Here is an 18,667-nt window from a genome sequence, read left to right as displayed (position 1 = left end):
TTATACACAGTTGACTGCTGTCTGCCATGCCAAAAAGCCCCAGGGTTTTAGTGGTCTGTGGTGTGCCCCACCATGCCAAGTGACAGATGGTGGGACACCGAAGTATGCTCGAGCCAGGCTTTCAGGGCACAGGGCAGAGTCTGCAGTGTCAGCCTGGGGGTCAGCTCTACAAGAGTCCCAACGCCTCAGGCCATTGCATAAGCACGCCACCTTCTTCAGGGACTTTGGGGATTTTTGATTTGTTTCTTCCTGGTTTTGGTTTTGCCAGTCAGTCTTACAGGTATGTTGGCCAAAAGCAAGTTGGCTTTCTCCAATTAGAATTTAGTTATAATGTTAAACAAATAGAAGATGATTTAAGCTTTAGAATATTGCAGCTGCAACTTAATTATACACGTTTTCAGTAAAACTATGTACCTATATCTTTGGATTATATTAATGATACAGTGAAGTCCATTATTTGCTATTTAGAAAAGCCTAATGTAATACAGCCTTAAAAGAAAAAATACATTAGCATGGGAAAAGTAGAGCACTTTAAGCAGCTGAAACATCAGTAGATGAGTCACTTCAGTGACACCATTCATCGGAATGGCTTTACACTTATTGAAGAAGTGTAGCCCTTTCTTAAAATAAATAACGAAACTGAGAAACCAAACTAGTGAAATAGTCAGCAGGGAGTTCCTCAGGTTGACTTAGGAATGTAAGACTGGGACTCATTTCCTTGTCCCAGGTGACACCCGAGGCCCCTCTTAAGAACGCCTAGAACTCCACGAAGCACATTTTGGAAATCATTACTCTAAGCAATATACACATCATAATGATCATCAGGTTTGGAATATGATGATTAAGGTTTGCATCCGGGCCTGAATGCTATTAATGCCCAGTTTCTACTCATACAAATGTGAGCCATCACCTGCTTCAACTACCTCCTTGGGTTGAGGTAATGATCAGCTGAAATAAATGTAAGAGTTGTGCAAAGTTTTAAGCATTAAACGCATGTTAATGATTATTTTTGTGTAGTTTTTGTTATGTTTTTCAAGAGAATTTAGAGTTGTTGTAGGTGAAACTGGATAGTCCTTTATGTGAATATACTCAAAATAAGCACTTTGCTCAACTGTAATAACTTCTGTTATGGCTTTATTAGTCAGATAAGATTAAAACGAGCTACTAGAGAGTTTATGTGTAAGTGGAGTTAAGTCATGTGCTTTGACTACCTCTTCCAGCATTAGTGATGGACTTGGGCTGATTAATCTCTACTGTTTCCTCATGTCCCCTGTGATGAACATCACATGTTCAGCATAACAAATAGATGGGGACAAGGAGGGGCAAGGCAGCTCATAGTAGTTCAACTGCACAACTAGGCGAGTAATCAGTGCCAAAGAGTCATTATGTGTAATCATTAAAAAATATAAAATAATAATTACAATATCTTTGCCCTAAGTGAAGTCCAGAAATATCTAATGTTAAGACCCTGTTTAATCTTGGACTTTAAAAGTGATCAAAAGCTAAAGCTGAATTTCTATTGTTAGATGGCATCACGTCTATTCTGCCTACAGAGAAAGTAGTCTCGCTCTCGCTAAGGCAGACTAAGTACAGAATATGGTAACACGAGGAGGATCTTTTTAATTCAGAACAAATGGCTAACTAATGGTCTCAAGGAAGAAGAGAGTTATTGAATATTCAAGTACATTGAAAGACTGGAAGCTAAAGTCTAGGATACAAGGGTGGGGGATTAATAATAATAGTACTACTAGTAGTAGTTATTTATTAAACACTTATGTACCAAGCAATTTGCTAAGTGTTTCATAGGCAGGATCTTATTGAGTCCTCATATGAGTGCTATGATGTAAATACTGTAATTTTCCCTCATTTTACAGATCAGAAGATTGAGACTCAGATGGAGTATATAAGTTGCCTAATGTTGACAAGGAAGAAAGGAGAGGAGCAGGTGATTGAGCTCAGGTAGTTTTACAGAACCTACAGTACGTCCTAACCATAACCTAAAGAACACAGGATGGTCTCTTTCCAAATCATTAAAACATGGAATTCCCAGAGGATATTGGCATGAAGAGTCAAACTTGTCATGACTTGAATTGGACATGTAAAATAAGACAGAAGAGACAATAGAAAATTCAAGATATGCAAACTAATGCTAACACTTATGACTTCCAACAGTACTCTTTACATCCATCTTTAGGGCTCACCCGAATTATAATACTGCAGTCAGGTTCCTTCCTTTCTACATATACTTCAATTAACAAATCTCCAGCCTGGGAAACCTAGAAAAGGACAGATGTGAAGACAGCAAATGTAAGTATCTTGCAAGAACACACACATGACACTTAAGATGGTTAGAAAACCCTAGTCATATTTCTAATGATTTTATAATAATGAAATGAGATCATTCCCCCTGTTAAGTTGCACAATGATACCCATTTTCTGGATGTGGTTGATTAAGGACAAGCAATCTACACAAATGACATAGTTAGCAAACTCAATCGCAATGCAGTTTTTTCTCTCTTACTCAAAAGTTTAGTGACCTCACATACCCTTAACATTCTTATTGAGATAATGAATCTGGCTACAGTGGACATAAAGAGATGATAAGTCCAAAAATTGAAATTTGAAGATAAATTAGGTCAGAGCTGTGTTAAAATTACAAATAGAAAAAGTATATTTAGCAAATAAAATTAAAAGTGAAGTGATAGAATAAGGAGATAATAAAGTTTTTATTTTAATTACCTTTAGCCAAGTATCAAGTGCTAGGTTATTTGGGTCACTGTTATAACCAAGAAGACACACTAAGTGAAGAATACACAAGCCAGAAAATAAAAAGCATAAGATATCACTATGTAGACTGACAGCACATGTGGAGAAGATTAACAAAGCATGAAAAGAATCTGTAAAAAATATTTTGAGTCGCTTTTTTCAGAAATTCCCTTAAGTTATATAAACACTTGGAAATAATATCCATCACTCATTTTTAAAAAAAGGTCATAATGGAGGAATGATCTTTCCACAGTTAAATCTGCCTCAGAATCAACCTGATGAGTAAATTTAGTGGAAAAAACATTAAAAATGTACTTTGAAGAACTGCTCTTAGTTATTCTGACACTACAGGCTTAGAAAAGCTTATTTCCAATTTTTCTTCCTCACTTTTGGTGCTACATAAAAATTCTAGGGAAGAAAAGATACAGTTGACATTTTTACTTTTCCCCGTGTTTGCATAAACAACTCTCCAGGAAGGACACATTTTAAAAATTAAAAAACCAAATACAAAGAACTCATAGCATGCAGCCAAAAACAAGAATAGCTAAGAAATTCAAACAGGGATAAGACTTAGAGACTGTCAGGAAACTACTTCAGAGGAGTTTTGAATGGACTAGAGAAAAACTCCAGCAAAACAACAGATTTTTTCCAAACTGTTCTACTTTTCTTTCCCAATTACTCTATTTTGTAGACAATTCTTTTCTTGTTTTACTGACTTCTACTTAATCAGAAAGCATTCAAGGCTCATTTCTTTATTTTAGTATGAATATAAATGATACACTTGCAGAATGGGACTCATACTTTATCCAATAACAATATAGATAGTGCTGCCAAAGATTATCCCATGGGCTCACACAATCCTTTATTTCATAACTGAAACTCTCCCTGAAAAGCAAGAATCCAAGAGAACTAACTGATAAGGAGCCACATTTTTTAGTGTTACTGCTAACTTGTTTGGAGGCTGCATTAATTACTTTGGGTCAAAATGGAGGACATACTGTCTTAGAGAATTAATGTTATAGTACTCGGGGAGCTAGGCACTAGGATGAAAGCCTTTCCTCACATCCCTCATACGGAATGATAACTCGGACAACTTCTCTAATTAGTTGTGTGTATTTCAGGAATGAGGTGAACTTAGGGTTTGACTAAGAAGGAAGCATTGGCATCATCCTATGAGTGTATCTATATGGAGAATTTATTGATATTTGACCCACTTCTATTATTTGCATTGGTACCCTGAATCCACTACAATTCCTAGTTATTAGAAGACCAACTTCAAGAAAGTCCAGTGAATATTCATCAAACAAGGAAAGGTACTCTGGAAAAGTATAGTGCAACCTGAACACACAAATCTGGTATGATGCAACCAAGGAAAGCAAGAAAAGATCTAGAAAAGTCAACTTAAGACATAAATAACGTATGTTACAAAGAGCACAATAGAAACATTCCCACTAGTGCAATCATCCAAGAGCATGCAAAGCAAAAGCATATAAGAAATAACTTATTTCAAAAGGATAATGGAAAGAATCATTAGGGAGTCTGAATTTTCAATTTATTCTAGTATTTCTTTTGACTTTAAATGCTTCTTTTGAAATCCACTAATATTTTCAATAGTGCTTTTATAAATGAAAACTGATTTTAAAAAGGACATTTTGATAAGATTAAAACTGATTTTTCCATCTATGTTTTAAAAAATTTATATTAGCATACTCTGGCATTTTGCATATATGCAATGCTACAGAATTTCACGACTATTTTATCTAGATTCTTTTTCCCCATTACTTTTACTTCACTTCAAATAGGAATTTGAAAATAAACACAACAAATGTTTACTTACAATGAAAATTTTTTTGTTTTTTGTTGTTTAAAAAAATTTTTTTGTTTATCAGAGATCTAACTATTACTACTCACTTGAGTGTCTTTCCACTTGGTAATAAAGCTATTTTCTATGTCCATTTGTTTGACTTGGTCTTCTTTAACCTGTTTAAAATATAATTTGGGACATTCTAATAAAATACAAGGAGTGATGGTACTTATCCTCACATAACTTTCTTCAGGAATTTAAAGAACAACACATTAAAAATAAATGAGAATGGCCATCTTTAGCAGCGTGGGCCCACAAAGCTAGGGCAGAAATAAAGCCAACTAGATACAGCCTCATAAAGTTCAGAACATCTTATGATGATATCATTTCAGGCTGCAGATTCCATCAATGGAATCCCCTTTGCTGAGGCAATTTAATTAGCAAAGGGGCTGATGATGTGTTTGATAGAGTTTATGTAGGTTGACAGACAAGACTCATTTCTCAAACAGAAATGTTGATTAAGTGCTTATGAAATTTTCGCCATTTGGTTAAAGTTGGATTTAACAAAACTATGTAAACATTTTTATTTAACAGTACAAAAATAGAAAATAAACAGAGCATGCAAAGCCACACATTTTTTTTTTCTACGTCTTTCATTTCTCAGCATCAGAACTATTGCAAAGAAGTTGCTATTGATCAAAAATAGTAGACACGTATAGGAAGAAGTAAAAAGGAGATCAAAGAGCAAAGAGGATCCAACAATTCTGGTCCATTCCTATATAAATTAAGATACAAACTGTGTTATTTTATTTTATTAAAATATAGTTTCTTTCCCTTTGCTAAGTAATCTTTTTATCAGTTATTGTAAGAATGTACGAACTCTACAAAAGGTGACCTATTACATTAAGCTATTTGATTTCATCGGTATATACATAGCCCTGGAAAACAAGGGGTCTTGTACAAGACTGTTTAATAGAATGCCCCAAAAGGCTAAATGTCAGCCCTGAGATGGCAGAAGCAGTTAAGCAATGGAGCTGGACCTTTGACCCAGATCCTTTATATTCCCCCCATATTCAAATCCTAGGTTTATTTAGTCTATTTTTACTCCTTTGAATTAAGAAATCATCCCTATTCTAACAGTTTTCTGATAAAACATGAAAATCTGAACTTCATAATATAGCAAATTGAAAAGTCAAATAATTAGAACAGAGATGACTTAATAAAAACCACAGACTGTTAATTCAGAATCTTCTTATTTTCCAGTTCATGCGCAATTAAAAGAAAACACTAAAATGCTTTCAACTGCAAAACTTATCAGCCTGATGTATATTACCGAATTTGTGAAATTCACAAATTTCATACCTCTAAGTAGACATACTTAATGCATACATATACTGAGGAAAAAACCATAGAAACACTATAAATAGAAATATTCTGTCCAAGACACCAGATGGTAAAAAAGCTTTAGAAGCAGCCAGATTTAAATGAATGGCTATAGCTTAAAAAGCTAGTTATATCTAAAAAATTAAGGATCATATAACTATCCATTATTTTCTTTAAATATTCATAAAGACCTGAATAAAAGCATCCCAAAATACACATTTTTGTTTGCAAACAGTAACATCAAAACTATTTTTACAATGGTAGGATATAAAATATTTACCTCAAATATTTCAACATAATTATTAATTAAGTCCTCAATTACATTCACTTCTTCACTAGTTTGTCCCTTAGTCTGAAACAAACAGGAGGAAAAAACCAAGGCCAAATTGTGGGCGTTCATGTGATTGATTTCTGAGCATTTCTGAACCCTGTGAGAGAAAAGCAGAGCTTATTACAATGTATTTCTATTTGAAAATTTCATAGAACTTATAAGTCTTCATACTCATTTATTTTTTTCTCTCTCTTTTTTTTAATACACATATATTGAAAGTCTCTGATGTAAAAGGTACAGTGGTGATTTAAAGAAAAATACACAGTTCTTTCTTCCAAGTAGCTCAGTGTAATTAAGAACATAAGAAAAGACTACTGTTAAAGCTATTACTACAAGTTACAAAGCAGTACTTGATCATTGCTTTAGAAGAGGGACTCCTCACCCACCATATCCAGACAATTCCACTAATGGGACAACCTGCAGTTAAGGCATAAAGGTGTGCTTGCAGAACAGTGTCAAATGACTTGTGGGGTAGGAGCATAATAAAAGAGGAGAAAGGGGCAGTAGGTAAGCAGGAAATAAGGCAAGAATGGCAAATCAGGAGGCATATAGGAGAGAGTTCCAAATTCAAGGTTTAGGGCTAGACTGAATTTCCCAGAAAGTACATATCGGGTCATGGAGGAAATAGTCATGGAGGAAATGGTCTGTTATCTAGGGCAGGGATGGAAGTGAATGCTAAGTCAACCTGACCTTATTCAAACTGACCTCTCAAACTTTTGACAACACTATCAAACATTCCCATCTCTCCTGAGACCTCCTTCTGCAATAACCTTCTTCTCCTCCAGCACTTCTCACCTCTCCAGTTTCTATAGCTGCCTTAATTTCTGGCATAAAGCATGTACACTATGTATTTTCCTTTTCTTCTTTTATTTCACTGCTCCCACACTAGCATCCCCAAGTGTCCCATATTCAGCCAGCTCACTCTCTTCCCACTCAGCCCTTCTCATCAGAAGCCCAAGGAAATGGTTTCTTAAATAGTTTCTCTGCCTCTCCTCTAACCTCTTCCCAATCAACCGCAGGACATGGGTTATTATCCTAAAACAGATTGGATCAGCCACTTCTTATCACTTAAAGGAATGAAATCCAAATGTTTCTGCATGACCAACAGTGTCTTTCGCAGCCTCCTACCAGCTAGCTACAAACCATCTCATCTCCTGATACACCTATTTCCTAGAAAATATCCTTCAATCATGTCTCGTGCTTATTTTTCTTTCATGCCCAGTTCGTTTATCTATTTAAATCTAAAACATCACTCGGACCTCAACACACAATGAACCACTTAATCCCTCCTCTATAATTCCATTTCTTATGCTAAAATTCTTCATATTAAAATCTGTCCTGAGGGCGCTGTGTTTTCCTAAAAAAATATAAAATGCCCTGCAGCATCCCTGTGAATTCCCACTGTGATGTCCCAGGGCTCCTTGGTGCTATTTAGAAACTGCAGACTTAAGACTATTTTTGTCATTCATGTATTATTATCAACTATTTTTGTTACATGGAACCTTAATGGACATTGTACTATACATAGTAGGAGCTAAAATATATGTCAACTGAAGAAAAGGATTGGAAGGAACTCATCTGAAATTCAAGTATAAAGTTTAAGAATTATGTGTAACAATGTTTAAAATGTTAATATGATAACTGTAGCAGCCTGGTGACATATTATAACTTCTGAAGAAAAAATTATCTGTCCCAATGTCTCATAGGCATAGAGATAGGACTATAAATATATAGACTACATTTATATGATGCAATAAGAAAATCAGATTTACAGTAGGAATGGAGTTTACAAGTATCAGAAGTGGTGGCTGGAAAAGAAAGATAAAGAGAAAAGACCAATTGTGGAGGATTTAGGAATCTAAACTCCAAATAAGGCACTTTTAGTAGAATTCAGGTTCACAGAAATTTATTCAAGGGAATATTGCATCCACGAAGGACGCTGCAAACAATATGTTCCTTAAGCAATATTTACACTGATTTAAGTTTTTGTAACGACAAAACTTGCTCATAGCAAAACAAACAAACAAACCTTAAGTTTGTTGTCTTAAAATGTTATTCCCAAACATCGTCATCCTTCAGATGTCATTTCTCAAGCTACCATTTTATTCCTCTTATCCTCCCAAATGCAGGGGACTACATGCCCCAACATAGAAAATGTTTTTGATTTTTAAAATTTCCCTCATCTAATCAACTGTCTGACACCAAAAGGTTTATTAAGAGTCCACCACGAGAAAATACTGTACTCACAGATTCCTGCTATAGAATTCTGGTCCCTGTACTTCCTTCTCTGACATCCCTCTTAAAATTTGTTTTAAAATTCTTGCTTATGTACTGGATGTATCTGATTTGCTGTGCATGATTACTTCTAATCCATTTAAGAAATTCTCCAGTGCTATTTATTTGAAACGTGTCTTAATTCCACTAAGAGACACTAAAGTGATAGTTCATGGGAATTCCATTTTGAAACTATTCTTAAGATATGGCGAAAGATTCATGGTCACAAATAGAAGGTTAACCACAGTACTTTAAACTTAAGAAATAATGTCTTATTGAGTGCCACGTTTGAAATGTCTAGAAAAGATCATGAATCCACCCACCTATAAAGGTGTTCAATTATAGCTGCCAATGTTGCTCTGTTGACCCCAGGAAGAGTACGTATAAATGCTCCATATTTTTTAATTCTTTCCTTGTCATCTTGGGTATCTAGAGGTTAAACACACACACGTAAAACTTGAGGCCTAACTAATCGTCTGTATTACCAATTTGCCTTTTATCAATATTTTAAAACAATATTCGCAATTGTTATTTCACTGACACAATCAAGTTTCAATAGGAAAACATTCAAACTTCTATAATTCTGGAAAAGTATTTACAAAAACATTCCAGGGCTATACGTCATAGTTCTTATACTTTGTAATTAAAAATGAAGCACTTTCAAAACCCAGGGTTGTATTTTATCTTCAACTTTACAAACTACTGAATGTCAACTAAGAGGAATCTTTTCAATTAATAACAAATTAGAATACAAATTGAAAAGATAAGCCAAAAGTATTTTAACTGTAGCTATGGAAAGATTTCACTATTTGTTATTTGAAAATGACATTTCTGACTTTTTTCCCTTGTGGAATCATAAAAATCTTCCCCAAACTATGAACCATCCCAGAACTATGAACTGTACCTTACCCCACAGATCCATGTAAGGGAGCTTTCACCAGCCCTGGAACCTTCAACTCTTTGGACAAGGTAAGGGGACAGTGGAAGAAGTCATGTGTAGGCCCTGGAAACGATGATATAGACTGAGAGGAGGATGGACCCTCTGCCTTAGTCATGGAGAGAAGGATGAGAAGGAATTACTCTCCTCCACCCTCCTAACCCCAAGAAGTCAAATACTTAGAGCAACTACACAGGAACCTCCAAAGTTCTGGAGTCTAGAAGATGTGCAGTGGTGGTCTGTTCTAACCTACTCCCTCACAGGGGAAATAGGAGACCTCTCTTCAAATAAATAACTTGTGCTGACTCTGTAACTCAGGGGGATTGCACTTATATATCCCCTCTCAATTCCCAACTACCTTTGGAAACAAGACTTTTTCATTTTCTGCTTAGCCCTACACATTCTATTAACAGAAAGCCAGCAGCACTTTATGATTCTTTGAAAGTACACAGTCACTTGTAAAGGGCATTCCGATCCCTGGGGAGGTAAGAGACTCTGTGACACATTTCTGAAGTATGCTCCTATTCAAAACTGCAACTGATAGCTCTTTTGTACTGACTTTGCTTGCACATGAGATCTATAAAAGTAAACATGGTCATATTGACTTAACTGTGCTGGTAGATGACTCTCTAAAAGCAAGAGGGGATGACACCCAAATGACATTCAAAGATGATACTAGAAGTGAATTAAGAACTTTCTGTCACCCCTGGTATAATCCAAACATTTTCCCTTGTGTCATCCAGTTTCTAACTATAGAGGTAATTGTATTTATTCAACAAAATGCAATTAATACTACTACGCTTATAACAAGTCATGCTATTACAGCATATTTCCACAAATCTTATAAGAATAAAATAGATGATATTTTCAAAATAAAGCTTAATTAATTGGAAAGGAAAACTGAAGATAGATTTTAGGTCATATAGGAAACACAACGATCTATTCAACTAGCCACAGACTTCAGACAGTTTAATAGCGTTCTTAGAAGAAGAGGTCATGTATCATATAAATAGGTGCTATGCCACTGTAGGGCATTCTTCGCCTTGGGCTCACAGGACCCAAGAGAGCTCTCCTGTGAGTTCACCCAGAGAGTTCTAGTTTATTCTTGTCATATCCAACAAAGGGCACTTTTCTGACAGGTCAGGGTGAGCTACATTGGATCTAAAAGCAAAGAACTTTTAACACTATTTGACCCAATAGTAGAAGACTCCAAGTAAATGTTCAAGGATTCACATCCAAATGAAAGGTGAACACACTCCTCTCTGACACATGCTAATACTTCCCAACTACCTCCTGCTGGTAGATTGACAACAATGAAGACACCTCTATCATGAAATTTGACAACTTCAGCAAAAGCATATTTGTCACAGATTTTTGATAAATGATTTTACAATGAAGACAAATTGTAATTCTTTATAAAATAGAGATACTATAAATAACTTCATGGTTATAAATTACAATAAAATCTTAAAACAAAAAATGAGGATGGCAGGGTAATTGGGCTTAAAAGATATATCATCTAATTCCATATTTTATATTCCAGAAAATTATACAATCAACTTTTCTTGTGATTAGAGTTGAAACTATTGATTTTAGAAGTATCAGGAAGTAACTATAAGACTTCTGAGTTAGGCAGTTAAATTGTGAAAAGCTTTATTTTAATAGCAATACTACTCTCTTCTTGCTGACACAAATAAGGGACATTCTTGGAATAATTTTTCAAACTGTGGATGTTTTATGACATTTCAAAATTAATCCCTTCAAATGTCATAGTTATGTTTTAGATTAAACAAATGCTTTCAATGAAAAAAACTATTTCTCAACAGAGGGACATCATATAGTTAAACTCAAAGGTCATTTTATAAAAAAATTTCTCGAAACAGATTAAATGTACAAGAGAGAAATATATTAGTAACTTATGGTATAATTCAATGATACATTTTAAAAACTGTGGAAAAAATGAAGATTCAAAATTGTCATTTTGAAAGCATTGTAGATATATGGGAAATATTTTTGGTTTATTAATAAAATAAAGATTATATGTAAATCATAGGCATGGGGACAAAGATTATAAAATAATGTGAAAAATGAAAATAGCTCTATTAGAAATCTGGGATTAAAGGCAATGTTTATATTTAAAAATATTTATCATAATCTTTCTATAAAAAGAGTTATTTTGAATTAATTGATGTAAATATAGGTTTTACTAAAATCAATCTGACCCATTAACTTTTCTAGGGTCATTTCTTAAGTAAGTTCTCTTACAGTGCAGCAAAGCCTTTTTGCTTCATTAGACAGAATCTAGAAAAAATAAAGAGTAAAAAAAAAAAATTGTTATGTAACTCTAAAGAGGTAGAATAAATGAAAAAGGAAAGCCAAACAGCCATATGGCAAAACCGTGTAAAACCAATCTTATATTAAAACTTTCATTTTAATCTTAATGAGAAAATTAACAGCCTACATGGACTTGACTATAACACTTCCAAAGTTAAGGCAAAGTAAGCACTAAGAAATCTACTGAAAACTAAGTATTACCATAAAACACTGTTTAACAATTATCACCATAAATTTCTTTTGAGGCAGATATAAACAACTATTGATTGCAAAATTTCTGTTCCGAACCATTATGTATATTGTTCCTTTCAATTAAATATTCAGATTATCAAAGGAGATTTAAAAAATCTATTATCAAATGAGAAGGCAAAGCCTTTATTCTGTTCTATATTATATGTGTTACCTAAGGCAGAGATCCAATATGGATAGAGCTCCTTAGTAAGAAGTGCGTCGTCAATGTCAGAGAGAAAACTCTTCAATACGCCCGTCACATCTTCGAGCTGATGTTTTCCAGCCATCAATTTAAAGCTTCTTGCATCCTTTTTGAAACTCTCCAGGAGTTCACTTACATGTAAAGGATCACCATCCTTTTGATAGATATATTTGCACCCTAAACCTTTGTTAAAAAAAAAGAAAATGGTTATATGAAAAAAGTCTCAGGTCAAAATCCACTTTGATATCTTAAAAATAGAACAAATTTTTGTGTTGGAACGATGCACAAGACAAAATCATTATCCAAGAGCTGATATAAACATGCATGAGAAAAAAAGAGCCCCTCCCCCTGCAACTTTCATATTTAAAATGTAAACCTGGTGAACAACTATTTCATCCTCAGCTTTTAGTAAGTCTCTGGCCAGCCTTTCCCCTAGTCCTTCATAGCATCTTTTTCAAATGTTCTTTTACCACAAGTACCCTTCGCTTAGTCTCCCAGAATACAAATTTGCCTCCAGTTTCACTGACAAAAGTGAGGCTCTCTGGTATAAATTTCCTCAAGTCTCTGCACTCACATTTGTATATTAATTCTGTCTGTTCCCACCTTCACCTTCTTCTACATGAAGAGCTGGGTCATGTCCTTTTCACAGTTACAGATTCATCAAGTTTCCCATATAAAATAAGAGGAGTAGCAGAGATTAACTGGAGGAAGACGAGTGAGGACGATATACAAACAAAAAAATTTTTAAATTCTTTTTTGCCCCTCCCCCCCAGGTCTCTTGTCTCTCTTCCTTCCAAAACTAATCTGAGTTTCCTATATTTATATTCTCTCATCTCACATCCCTGTTAATCCTTCAACCACATAATCTTGCTTCTGTGCCCAATTCCCACTGTATCAGGACCATCTTCATCAAGAATATCTATTTTCTAGATGCTTTTCAGTTTTTATGTGATAAGAATCCCTGCAGTGTCTGACAATCCAGTGAATCCCTGTTAAAATTCTGTTAATCTCAAGGTTTTCATGATATTATGATCTCATCTTTTTTGCCCCTTCCTCTATGACTACTCTTCTAGTCTTCTATTTATTCTGCTATCTAGTATTTACTGATAATCCCAGCAATCCATCCTCAACTCTCTTCTCTGCTCCCCTACAAAATTCTGTGGATGAACCCATCCATCTTCATCACTTCAACTACTACATGTACATTTCCACTCAGGTTTTAATTCCTAAAATTTCAAATGCACATATGCACTTTAATATATATATACTATATAAATAATACATGCAACACACACTATACTTATACATATGAACAAATTAATTCTCCTGCCCCATTCACTACTTCACCTCCCAATCCCAGCATGTTCTTTATTTATCTTGTTCCTATACCTCAGAATTTGGCATTGCTTCCTCCCCAGTCCTTTACAAGTCAGAACTTTTCTTTCTCACTTACCACACCAAACAAAAATGTCACATATATTTTTCATCATGACTTCTCTCTCAGAAGTGTCCCCTTTTTCCATCCCTTGTGCTATTATTATTTTGTGCACCCAGTTCCTCACTATGTTATCACAACTCCCTGTCCTATTCCTGTGCAGCCCTCCAGTCAGCCTCGAAAATGACAACAGCATGGTCTGAGACACAGGTTGGCTAGTGTTACCAACATGCTTAAAAATATGGATACAGCCCTCCCACTGCTTTGAGGGCGAGTTTGAGGATTTTATTATGATACATAAGACCCTACATGAATTTTCCTAACTAACCCTCCTGCCTCTTGTATTTGTCCACTCTTCTCACACTGAGTTCTGGCCACACTTAACTACCCCCAAGTTCCCTGAACAGACAACCTCCTTCATGACTCTGCACCTAGGCATACACTGTTTCCTCTTCCGGGAATTCCTATTCCCTCTTTCTCTTAACTAGTTCCCATTTTCTCTTAAGACCTGTGGTAGGTTCCATGCCTCACCCATGAAGCCATCCATGACCACCTCTACACTGGCTGAAATTCACCCTTAAACCATGGACACCTGTACCAACCCCTGAACCTCTCTGCCATAGAATTTTGTACACTTGAGATGTAATTGCCCACTTGTTTGCCTTTGATCCACAATCTGTAAACTCCTAGAAGGCAAAGATCATGTCTTATTTTCTGTACACAGCAGCTACACAGTTCCTAGAAGAACTCAGTAGGTACTTAGTAAATGACCACAACAGAATAATAAGCAAATTCTACCAAAAAAAAAAAAAAAAAAAAAAACAGCCAAGTTTCTGAGAGATTATGTTGCTGGTTGAGTGAATCTCTAATAGCTGGTACACAAGGTAACTGAATGTGAATTTGAAGGTAATTTTGTTTACATAAATTAAATATATTCCCCCAAGAACGAACTACTGTAACTCATTAAAAAAATTAAAACTCTAAGAATTATTCTGTGAACTTGGTCAGATTCGGATCTTGACACCATGAGCACAAAAAATTGGCCTTAGATTTTAACCCAAAGATTAGGAAATTCAAAATAATTATGACCATAAAGGCTCTGAGCCAACCACTTGCATCCTATAATTACTGGGCATTTTCTAAGTTCATATCAAATCTTCCCTTGTATACATGCTGGTAATATTGGGTCTCCATGTTCTGCTCATTAAAAAAAAAAAAAAAGCTAAAAATACATGAAGACTTTTATTGGCTTTATTACTTTAATATGCAAGTTAATGTACCTTATGCTAGAGCTACAAAGTAGTTATAATGTATGAAATTTAGTTGAAAACAATCTAATGCTTAATGATTTTAAATTCAAATAAACACCACAAAGAAACTTCTGATTTCCCCAGAGGAACATTAAGTTGGATACGCTGAAGCTAGTCAAGTTATTTTAATCATTTGTCAGCTTATGAAGCACTTTATGCCATTATGAAATTAAGATGATTTGAAAATTCCCAATGAGGTTACGCTCTTGCTAAAACAGAATATGTGTGCAATTCATTTACACCTACAAAATGTAAATGCACTAATACTGAATTACTAATAAATGAAGATGATAACCTTCTTCTTCCCCCATTTTCAAATAAATAGATGATGACAGTTGATAAGAAAAATATAAACATACTATCAAGGGAAGGAACTTCATAGAGTAATGCCACATAATGTGGTTACATACATATTTACAATAGATATATAATTAAAACACAATAAATCTGAATATTAATGATAATTGTACTTGGATTACATATGAAATAACTAAAATACTTAAAATGGCACTCTCCCTAGGAGAAACTATATTAATATACACATATTCTAAACTTAATTTCCTAAAATTATTTTCCTCGTAGCCTTTGTTATTTTTGACATTTTGTTTCACATCAGCTTATTTAGTTCTCAGACTGGAAGGCATGGTTTATGGCTCTGTGTTTCACTCTTTACTCCCACTGTTCAATTTCCAGTATCAAAGTCAGCAGCTAGCACACAACAGACACTCGATAAATAAGTAAAAAAAACCTCATAACACAATGTTTTACTACAGCTCTTTCAATGATAACATTTTCTTTTCAAATTAAAAACCCCAAAGATACTTTTAATATTAGGAGAACAATGAAAGGTTAATATATCAATAGCTTCCAAAATACCAGATAAACGTTTTACTCTTTTTTTGCATGTACAATCTAAATCAATGGCACTTATCGACAGGTTAAAAGACAAAACATATTTTTATATTAAAAATATAGTTAAGCAATTTATTTACTCTACCTTTTAGAGTATTAAGGAAATATGTAACAGAAGGAATTTTAAGAATGAACAATAATTTGAAAATAAACATGAATAATAAAGGCATACTTTAGTTAATTTTAGGCATAGCTAAAATACTACCATAGCATATTAAATTAAAATGAAGCTGCACATGTGGGTATAAATCAAGTTGGTTTTAACCTGCAAACTATTCATAAAAATATTTGTTACAATTAAGTCAAACTATCACAGTTAATGACCATGATTCTTAATATAAACATGTGACCAGTAGCACGTTGAGTGGAATAAATACACATACACTTTGTATGCAGGCCAACAAAAAGTAAATTCTTTTACACATTGTCCCATAGTTTACCACTTCTAAAAACACACTAAGGGGCCTCTGCGTTCCCCTAGATTTACTGTAAAGTTATAACCTCTGAAAAGTACAATCTTAATCAATTTTTAATATACATTTTATAATATAGATTCTTCTACTATGTCATTTAAAATTTTTATGCATGTAAAGGAAGAAGGAAATGGTAAAGGCACATGATATAATTTAAATGAGCTTTATTGTGAGAAAGAATGGCATTTAGGCTGAAGAGTGACGACACTTTTCTTTTTCACTGATGTACTTACAAAGGGCTCTAATTCAGTCCAATGGAGGTACCACTTAAAAACTGTAAATATGCTACTATGAGTTCTGTGGGTTGAATAAAAACTTTGTGATACTTACCATACTGTGTAACAAATGCTATACAGCTGTTCACGATAATGGGAACGTCATTTTTGCTGAGCTGCTGATCTTGTAATGCATTCCCATCTGTACCTGCTGCTTTTGCAATTGCAGTATGCCAGACTGTGAAATCCAACTTGGTATGCCCATGGATGTATAATGTTCTGTAAGGTTTCAAAAATATTTCAAATTATAAGTTTGCCTTTTTAAAAATTCTTAACTTCTACACAGATTATCCTTAGATCCATATAAATGGGATCTTGTCTCATCCATCAGAAGAAAACCCCTCTGGGGACGTCCCTGGTGGTCCAGTGGTTAAAAATCTGTCTTGCAATGTGGGGGAAGCTGCTTTGATCCCTGGTCAGGGAACTAGGACCCCACATGCCGCGGAGCAACTAAGCCTGCGCACCGCAACTACTGAGCCCGCACACCACAACTAGAGAGCCCACGCGCCGCAATGAAAGATCCCACGTGCCACAACTAAGACCCGACACAGCCAAAGATAAATAAATAATAATAAATAAATATATTTTAAAAAAGAGGAAGAAAACCCCTCTACCACCAGCTTCCACTCACTCAATCCCTCTTTGCATGTAAAGTCACATCTCTCTCTATATAGAGTCCAGGAAGTTCCCTGAACTTGTGGTCTCGCCTCCTTGCCTCCTTTCATTTCCCCTTTCATTCTGTTTCTGAATAACTGAACAGAAACCCTTGTAGCAAGCATCACCTGTGACTTCTCATGGATATTTGGGGCTATATTTTTCAAGATTTTAGAACTGTTTGATGACTTCATTCCTTTAAAAAAAAAGAAAGGAAAAAAAATGCCACCCAATTCGGCTTTTGTAGCACAATTCTTCCTGGCTTTTCCTTCTATCTTTCTGGTGCCTCAACTTCTTCCCCAAGCTCACCTCCTGTTTCTGAAAATGAAGTTGTAACCTCAGTGCACTCACATGAACTCCAAGGACTCTCCAGGGACATGTCATTCAGGCCAGTGGTTTCATCCCCCATATATAAGCTGGTAACTCCCAAATCCCTATCTCCAGGCGATAACTGTCTCACAAATCAGATCTCTATGTGATTGAAAAGTAAGAGCATAAAGCAGCTAAGAGAGTGGGAAATCCAATCAATTCCCAAACTCAGGTTTTAGCTCTGCACTCCCTTTATGACTTTGGACAAGTTATCAATCTTCTTTGGTTCTCAGTTTCATCACTGGCAAAATGAGAATAATAATAAATGTAATATTAGTAAATAATAAAACAATACTAATTAATGTTGATTTTTGGACATCTTCACCTTAAGGTGCCACAAGCATCTCAAATCTTTATCCCTCCTCATACCAAACCAGTACTACTTTCTCCACTTTATCCCACCAGAAATTTAGGATTCATTAACTGTATATTGGTCCATCCCCACTCCCACCCCATCACTACCACACGAATTCAGTCACAAAATTCTGTTCATTCCAGTTCCCTGACATATATGCTCTGCCTCCTCTTTATTTGAACATCACTTTCTTTCAGGTCTTTGTACTGCTCCTTGAAATCACTAAAACCCCTCCAAACAAAATTCATTTCCCAATTCTCCACCTCTCCAGTCCCTGCTCCCCAAGACTGCCAGAATGATCTTTCTAAAATATGAAGCTAATGACATCACTTCCTAATCACTGTCCTTCCACAGCAGCTCTGGAGTTTTCAAGATTAAAAGGCCCTCATGATCTGGCCCGTAGTTTCCCCTCCAATTTTGCCATTCCAGGAAGGAAGGAAGGAAGGAAGGGAGGGAGAGAGGAAGGGAAGGAAGGGAAGAAAGGGAGGGAAGGGAGGGGAGGGAGGGAGGGGAGAGAGGGAGGGAGGGAGGGAGGGAGGGAGGAAGGAAAGAAGGAAGGAAGGAAGGAAGGAAGGAAGGAAGGAAGGAAGGAAGGAAGGAAGGAAGGAAGGAAGGAAGGAAG

The 18,667-nt window shown here is 35.3% G+C and overlaps 1 protein-coding gene across 5 annotated transcripts in view; it reads right to left on the bottom strand.

Moving 5' to 3' along the window:
• Positions 1 to 18,667, bottom strand: part of ARAP2 (ArfGAP with RhoGAP domain, ankyrin repeat and PH domain 2) — a 194,879-nt gene that overhangs the window by 59,726 nt on the left and 116,486 nt on the right. For all 5 annotated transcript variants that reach the window (XM_029234845.1, XM_029234842.1, XM_029234846.1 and 2 more), the window contains 6 exons: positions 16,723 to 16,886; positions 12,233 to 12,445; positions 8,882 to 8,987; positions 6,234 to 6,381; positions 4,678 to 4,746; positions 2,202 to 2,276 (listed from right to left, as the gene is read on the bottom strand). In XM_029234845.1, coding sequence (XP_029090678.1) covers positions 2,202 to 2,276; positions 4,678 to 4,746; positions 6,234 to 6,381; positions 8,882 to 8,987; positions 12,233 to 12,445; positions 16,723 to 16,886 — 775 coding nt within the window. The remainder of the gene's footprint in view (positions 1 to 2,201; positions 2,277 to 4,677; positions 4,747 to 6,233; positions 6,382 to 8,881; positions 8,988 to 12,232; positions 12,446 to 16,722; positions 16,887 to 18,667) is intronic.

Source organism: Monodon monoceros, unplaced genomic scaffold (genome assembly GCF_005190385.1).
Source record: "Monodon monoceros isolate NGI ecotype Baffin Bay Population unplaced genomic scaffold, NGI_Narwhal_1 Super_Scaffold_20, whole genome shotgun sequence".
In the NCBI taxonomy this organism is placed as follows: Eukaryota; Metazoa; Chordata; class Mammalia; order Artiodactyla; family Monodontidae; genus Monodon; species Monodon monoceros.
Note: the sequence above shows the minus strand (reverse complement) of the source record. Positions and strands in the feature narration are given on the sequence as shown.